This window comes from Notamacropus eugenii, chromosome 5 (assembly GCF_028372415.1).
Source record: "Notamacropus eugenii isolate mMacEug1 chromosome 5, mMacEug1.pri_v2, whole genome shotgun sequence".
Lineage (NCBI taxonomy): Eukaryota > Metazoa > Chordata > Mammalia > Diprotodontia > Macropodidae > Notamacropus > Notamacropus eugenii.
The window spans coordinates 206,001,013-206,009,251 of record NC_092876.1 but is presented as its reverse complement, the minus strand read 5'-3'; the positions used below and the strand labels follow the sequence as shown (position 1 = coordinate 206,009,251).

Here is an 8,239-nt window from a genome sequence, read left to right as displayed (position 1 = left end):
ATCAGCAGGCTACATGTGGTGCAGTTCATGAACCAGTTATGGGAAGCTTCCCCAGAGCCCACTGTCAAGACAGTTCAAGTAAAACATTTTAGTACTGGATATGCAAGATTCCTTGCACATGTAAAATGACAAATACTCGCTCCCTCTATCTACAGCCCCTCACCCCACCCATCCAAGGAGAAATCGCAAAAGATGCAATAGGTAGAAGCGAAAAGATCCAAATGATTTATATACTATGTATCCATCCTAAGCCTTCTACTTTCTCCTGTGTATCAATTTCTCCAGCTGAAAAAAAAGGGGGCTGGGATGAAATCTACTAAACACGGGTTGCAATGAGAGTCCTGAAGGACCTCCTTTAATAATCCAGGACCGTTAAAGAATCTCGTTCACTTTCATGGCCCCCTCGGTGGTGGGAACTCTACAAGGTCTCGTTGAGTCGGTTGGCAGAAAAGCTTCCAATCCAACCCTATCCAACAAGCTCCGGGAGTGACCCGAGTGGGCAAACCCGCCTGTCCCCAGGGTAGCCCGACCTCTCGGTCTCTTCAACACGGCCACGCGCAGCCAGGGCTGCTTCTGGATGCTCAGGAGGGGCGGCGCTGCGGCGCGGCGGCCAGGTGTGAAGGGCTCCCGAGCAAGGGCAGTCTGGGCCACTCGGAGGCTGCGCCGGGCGCGCGGGGAGGGCCCCAGCTGCGGAGGCGCGAGTCCTTGGCGTGCAGCTGTAGCAGCGGCAGCGGCAGCACCCCCGGGGCTGGGTGGCCCAGGTAGGCGCCGAAAGGCCTTCTGTCTCAGTTTCCTCGGGGTGGCAGCGCTTCCTGGGCTCCCCGCAGCACGTGGAGAGTGAGGTCATGGCGGGTTCAATGACGAGCGAGGATCACTACCGCGTCTTTGCCAAGGTAAGGGGTCTAGAAACTGGAGAGTTAAGAAGGGGTGATGAGGCTGAGGGCCAGGACGGGCCCGGGTGGACCCGAGGCCGTTCGTCCTGGGTTTCCAGGAGCTAGGTCTCCCTGCTCTATCTACGTGGGCACCGAGTACGTTGGAAAGGGGCATGGAGGTGGAAGAATGGGGGGTCGCAGGAAGAGCTGTGGCAGTACCGCAAGAGGCTTCCTTCAGCCGGGGCTGGCTACACTCGTGCCTGCTTGCCTCCCCACCCCCCTTTCCACTTGGGTGCCCAGGGAGCCGCCCCAGGGGGCTTAAGAACCCTGGCACCCTGTGTGACGGAGAGAAGGGAAAGGTCTCTTAGTTATCTGCTTCCCACGTTTGCCCCGAGCCGTGGGGTGTGTCCCGCTGATCCTCAAAAAGGGCCAGATGATGGAGGTGGATAAGGGAAAGCTTGGCTTTTCAAAAGAGGAAAAACAGGTGGACTCCTTAGCCCACGTGTCCTTCCTGTCCTTTCATTTCCCTAAATCAAGGTGCAATTTTTAGAAAGAGGCCAAGTGAAAAATTTAAAAGCCATTTATTTCAATCTAAACAGTTTTAAAATGAAAATTTTATTTCTTAGCCTTTCATTCTGGAATAAAATTGACTTCCTTTCTTAATGTTATTTAATCATTGATTGAAATAGATCCTTGAAATCTGTATTTTAATCCAAATTTATGACCACTGATACGTTTAACAATTAGAATAACAGAAAATCCAGATTTTTACTAGAAAAAAAGTAGAGTATTCCTCCTTCATGACAGTTATGGTAACTTGCACATTCTCCAAAGTTCCCTTCATTAAATTTCTAAGACAGGAATTGCTTCCTAAAGCTTGTTCCTTTTTTTCTTATTCTATTAAATTTTAAGTCAACCAAAATGAGCTTTCTGAAAGTAATATGGTAGCACTCTGAGGGGTGGGCCGAACAGAATATTTAACTTAGGTCTTAATTGAGGATCAAATTCAGAAGTATTACTGTAGAGGAATATACCTTTAATACCTACAAGAAACTGAACTTTGTCCACTATATACCCAAGCAATGTACCTGGGCAGTAGGGACAGAAGGATACAACTAGTCTGACTTTCAGGAAGTTGAAGCCCCAGTTGTGCTGCTTGTACTCTTTGGGCAGAGTGCTGCCTGTTAGATTTCCCCTGGCCTGGCAGTTTAAATCCTCTGACTCCTGGGGAAACAGGAGTCCAGCATTTGCTCTTAGAATAGAGGTTATTGTGGAGCAGCTGCTGCTGATGGAGTCAGTGCTGTTTGTTGTGATAACAACCACAGAAATAACAACTCGGTGAAAGGCAGGAGTAGTTTGCTTTAAGTACTTCAGCACCTGCTGTTACTAATTAAGGGCTTAGTATGCTCCAGATTGCAAATGACAATCCAGTGTTTTAAAAATGTTCGTGGCTAGGGTATTCTCTGCATGTTGAGCTCAGAACTCAAATGAGGTACTGGAGTATTGCTTGATAGTTTTTTAAAAAGCATTCATAACTTTTATTTGAAAATAGAAGTGTTAAAATACGAAAAAAGTACTTTGTTCTTAAGTTAAAAAAAAACATTTAGCATACCAGCACCAGATTTAGTTGAGTTGTGTTTGTATAAGTCAAAAATGTTATTATTGATCTCAAGTGCAAATTTGTGGCTTTCAGTAAAGTATCTTTTCAAAGAAGTCTGACAGTTTCAAAAGGACTGACATTTACTTAGCATTTGAAGCCCCTGCATTATCTCTTGTCCCCACAACAGGCTGGAAAGGTTCAGTAGGTAATGTCCCCTCTATTTTATAGGCGAGGAAATTGAGGTTCACTCTCAATTCCTTTTGCTTTACTCATTCTGCCCCTCCCTACTCCAGTCCCTTAAAAGATAGTCTTGGATGTAATAAAACTTACTCTTAGGGAGGCATTATGGTTAGTGGGAAAAGTACCTTTAGCATGAGTGAGAACCCAGGCTCTGCTGCTTACTTACCTGTAAGTCCTTGGACATTTTACCTCTCTGGGCTTCATGTGTAAAGTGGGTGAGACTTATTCTAGCTCTTGAATCTTAAACTCCTGCAAGGTATTTTTAAACTGAATAAAAATTTTGAATAAAAGTTGATTGAAAATTGCTTAATTAACGTTACTGGAAGACAATGGTCTGCTTATTTTTTTCCTCCACCAAATGTTCCTTTAGTTAGGTCCCAGGCAAAAATTGTAAAGCAGTTTTTTCCTATCTTGCCCTTTCTTTTGCCTTCCTCAGGCTCCAGGTACTTTAACACTGCTTCCCAAAGTACGCTGCATGGAAATAGTATCTAGACCTGCCCCATTGCTAACATGCTGCAAGCTTGTGCTCCTCTAAGCTGCTTTCTTGTCTTTGTTTTGTATTGCAGCTCTAATCTGTAGGCAAGTAATCTAATTTTAATCATCTTTATTTTGGCTTAACCTTCCAGAGAAGTCTTCCTCTGTAAATGGCTCTAGGAATGCTTAAAGCAGGGAACCATAATTTTGTTGTTGTTGTTGTCAAGGACCCCTTTGGGAATGTGGAAAAGCCTATGTATCTCTTCTCAAGAGTATTGTTTTTAACTCCATAAAATAAAATACATAGGATTGTGAAAAATAACCAATGATGTTGAAATACAGTTGTTAAATTTCTTTTTTTTAAAAAAACAAGTTTTTGGACCCTAAGTTAAGAGCTCCTAGCTTAAATTAGAGTAACTGGGTAAAGAATTGTTTTTGTTATTATGTATAGATGGAAACCTCTATACTTCCTCAGAGACCTCAAGAAGATTGTTCTTTGGTTTACCCTGAGATCTTTCTACTTCCCAGGTTCAGTTTTCTTCATTTAACATATTAAAATCATAGCAATTTAGACTCCAGAGGCTTAGTGATTCATCAGATGTAAGAATAGAATGCTAGAGGCCTAATTGAAGTTCCTATAAACGGAAGGCTTGGTCACACTTTCTTTCTAACAAAGAAAAATGTATTAGCAAACAGATTTACACAGATGAGTCCTTAGAAATAGCTGGACTTCCTCAGCACTCCTTGAAGGGTGTGACTTCCTGATTTTAGCTAAACTATTTCCCATCCTGACAGAGGATAGCATGACGACAGTCCACAGAAAGATATTTGGATGAAAGGCCAGTAGCATAGTAGTCATGCCTTCACTTTCGTGATTTAGAAGGAAGCTATTTATTGAGTCATTACCATTTTCCCCTCACTGAAGGAAAATAACTCTGCTTACAAGATTGTGAGCTTCCTAAAAATCAAATAGATGGCATGAGTTCTTGTTTACCAAAGAAGTACTGATGTTTGGGTTTCTAAGTAGTACCATTTGGCACCAGAAAACTCTATACTGAATGGGGTCTAAAAAATTTGGCTTTAATTTGTTTCCTCTGAATTCATCTAAGTAGAAGAGTAAATTAATGGGTTTTCACCTTCTGAGCTATAAAAATTAACCACTACTTTACATATGACAAGTATCCAGAAGATATTTCTCAAAATCTACTCAATGATCACTTTCCAGGAGAGTAGAAGACCTATCACATTGTGTTATAGAACATCATTACTCTAACTCAATGAAAACATAAGTAATTCATGAAGAATAGACTCCTGATTTTCTAGGTTTTTAATGTTGCCAGGAGAAGAAACATCAGGCTTTCTAATAAAGCAGTGATGAACTGTGGTTTTTTTTGAAGAGATTTTTCCCTTTCAAATTGACAGTTGAAATAAATAGTGTAAAGTCTGTACTTATGGTAACAACTATTTTAAGATAACAATAAAACAAGGGAAAAAAAGATCCTGTGGGGATTCTTGAGAACTGGCTTCTACCTTAAAAGTTACCTCAGTTCTTAGGATTCTCTTGTTATTTTTTTACTGTGTCTTTAGCAATTTGGTTCTCATTCTTCATAGTGACTAAGGGAGCATTGCCTAATGGCCAAGTGTGATATATTTCATTTCTTCCCCAGGGTTATTCTGGACCCTTAAGGAGGCTTGGAGAAGCCTAGTCTCTGCTGTTGGCTCAAGCCCCTGCTACTTGTGTTCCCCCACTTATAGAGATCCTCTAAAACCCAGTTCCACTTAACAGATCAGCTTTTACAAAAGTTATTTAAGGGTAAGAAACAAACAATACAGTTCCCCATCCTATCCCTAACACCTAAGACAAAAAGAATCCCCTTATTATACACACTTCGGTCTCTAGGGAAGATGGAATAGATTCACAGCTTAACTTAGTTCCTATATAACATAGTCCTACCAAGTTACAAGTTCATTCCATCCCAGCACCTTGGCTCCCAGGCCATGTAGATGACTGGCAGCAACATTCAGCCAGTAATCCTGTCTCCAAGGGGGTCATGACTTAAGGAAGGGAGCTTCCAAGGGCCAGGGACTGCACCACCTGCATCTAGAATTGTAAAAGACAAGCAAAGCAGACCAAAGTCCCCAACTTGGTTTTGTTACCACATTTAAAAGGGAGAAGGGGAGAAGGTAACCCCTTCCCCATGCTCCACTCAGTGTTAGTGTCTGTAGTTTCAGTGAGCAGGACTTTCTCTTTCTTTAATACTGCTGGCAAGAGAGATTGTCCCAATATAATGTATTGTTTTTCAATTTTTATTTAATTTTTAATTTATGGAATAAAACAAGCATTTCCATAACATAATAAAAAAGATGATTGCACGTGAAACTGCAAATCTGTTATGTACAACTTGCTGTCCTTTTAAATATGTGATCAAGTTATGTAAATTTCTTTTTTTCCTTCTCTCCCATGGCTACCCTTAGGTACAAATATGTGTATGTGTGTGTGTGTGCATGTGTGTGTATGTAAAGTCATTCTATATATAACTTCTGTTTATTAGTTCTTTCTCTGGGTGCAGATAGCCTCATCATATGTCCTTTGTAGTTAATTTGAGTATTTATAATAGTTAAAATGACTTATTTGCACAGAGCTGTTCCTAAAACAATATTGCTGTTACTGTATTCACCATTCTCATGGTCCTGCTCATGTTGCTCTTCGTTATTTTGTACAAGTCTTTCTGTATTTTTCTAAGATCATTCAAGTTCATCATTTTTTATAACACGGTAGTATTCCATGACAATCATACTCCACAATTTATTCAGCCCTTCCCTATTTGATGGGCTGTTTTAATCTGGTATTTTTAAAGATCAAACCCATTCCAGCTACACAGCCAAGGGAAAGAGGCCGTTCCCATCCATATGGTAGGGCAACACAAAATATCTTCTCCCAGATGCAAGTCCCTGCTATCTCCCAAATGGGGGCCTCCATCTTAGGTGATCTGGACATGTGAAAGACCCCATTACTATAATTCCATTCAGTAAATTTCTGTGGAGCAAATTTTATAAGTAAGGCATTGTGTTAGGTTCTATTTTGTTTTGTTATTGCGGGGGGAGGTTGTTTCTGAGACTCGGTCTTCCTGTCTTGCCCAGGCTGGAAGTCCAGGGGCTGTTCACCAGTCCATTCTGTTATTGATCCGCATAGGAGATTTGGTCTGTTTGTTGTGTTTTTTTAATTGGGGCGGATTCACCCCTCCCTAGATCTACATCTCTAGAGTTGGAAGGGACTTCAGAGGCCAGTTAGTCCAACTCCCTCTTTTTACAGAGGTAACTGAAGCCTGATTGTTGTGGAGTTGATCTGAAGCCTTTTGCCCAAGCTTAACATGATGGTAAGCATCAGTGATAGTATTTGAACTCTGATCTTCTGAGTCTCGATGGGAATCTAAATTACCTGGATTACTCTCTAGTAGAGAATTGTTTATGAATGCATGTTTTTGGCACATCCAGTCTTCCTTACTTCTCTTTATGGTATTATCTATCACCCCCTTTCCCCCTAATTTACTCCTCTAAATTTAACCAGGCTTGAGAGCTTGAATAGTATATAATTAATTATCCTGTTGCTTTCTGCCCTATGCAAACTCTGTGTAGATTATCCTCTTCCAAGTACCATATTTTAGGAAGGATGTTAATAGGCCGGACATCTGAGGAAGAATAACCAGAATATGAAAGGAGACAAGTTCACCTAGTCTCAGAACTGTCTGAAGAAACAGGATGTTTAGTCTGGAGAACAGAAAATCTGGGGTTATGAGTTATTTAGTCAAGTACAACTCTTCATGAACCTGTTTGGGGTTTTTTTGGCAAAGATACTGGAATAATTTGCCATTTCCTTCTCCAGCTCATTTTACAGATGAGAGGGGGCAACTAGGTGGTACAATGGATAGAACACCAGTGCAGGAGTCAGGAGGATCTGAGTTCAAATCTCACCTCAGACACTTGACACTCACTAGCTGTGTGACCTTGGGCAAATCACTTAGTCCCAATTGCCTCATCCTGGGTCATCTCGAGTCATCCTGATGAATATCTGGTCACTGGATTCAGATGGCTCTAGAGGAGAAGTGAGGCTGGTGACCTGCACAGCCCTCCCTCCCTCAAAACAAAGTCAAGTGCAAGTCATGTCATCATTTCTCTGATGGCATGGTCTTCTTTGGCTGTGAAGGACGAACACACACACATACACACAGATGAAAAACTGAGTTAAGTGACATACACAAGGTCACACAGCTGGTAAGTATCTGGGATCAGATTTGAACTTATAAAGATGAGTCTTTCTGATTCAAAGCCCAGGGTATCCACTATGCCACCTGGCTGCTCATGGTTTATGATAATATCCTTCATATGCTTGAAATGCATGAGAGTGAGGGTGTGTGTGTGTGTGTGTGTGTGTGTGTGTGTGTGTGTGTGTGTGTGTGTGTGTAAAAACCCTCTTTCTTTCTGCTACTACGTACATGCATCCTCAGCCTTTGAGCTCCTTTTATCACAGACGCACAAAGAATCTTCTGAGGGTGCATGGACTGGCCTATCTGGCAGTTAGTCACTTCACACACTGACTCTAATTGATTGGCCAACAATAGGTCCCACTTAGCCCAAGCCTAACCTTGGTCATTGTTTGGGTTCTGATGGCTCAAGGTAAATGTAAAGAACAATTGTTTCTGTTTTGGCCAGAAACTGAGGGTCTTCCCCTTTGAGATTGATTTTTTTTTTGAGTAGGTAAAAGAGGCCATTTTTCCCCCCTCATTTCTTACCTGATCTTGATCACTGAAAGGACGTTGCTTCAGATATTACTAAAACGTGGGAAAGACCTTAGCTTAAAAAGGCCAAGGTCTCCCACTGATTCTGGGGGCCATCTCTAGTCGTCCAGATCTATATCTTGCTCCTGGACCCAGATGGCTCAGGAGGAGAGAGTGAGCCTGGTGATTGTGCATAACCATTCACTTCAATCCAGTTCACTTGCAAGTCATGACGTCACCTTTCCAATGTCATGGTCCTCTTCCAGGACAGACAACAG

At 41.9% G+C, this 8,239-nt stretch overlaps 1 protein-coding gene across 3 annotated transcripts in view; it reads left to right on the top strand.

The window, feature by feature from the left end:
• Window positions 1-384: 384 nt before the first annotated feature.
• Window positions 385-8,239, top strand: part of SOHLH2 (spermatogenesis and oogenesis specific basic helix-loop-helix 2) — an 84,083-nt gene continuing 76,228 nt past the window's right edge. For all 3 annotated transcript variants that reach the window (XM_072611911.1, XM_072611912.1, XM_072611910.1), the window contains exon 1: window positions 385-893. In XM_072611911.1, coding sequence (XP_072468012.1) covers window positions 846-893 — 48 coding nt within the window. In that variant the 5' untranslated portion in view covers window positions 385-845. The remainder of the gene's footprint in view (window positions 894-8,239) is intronic.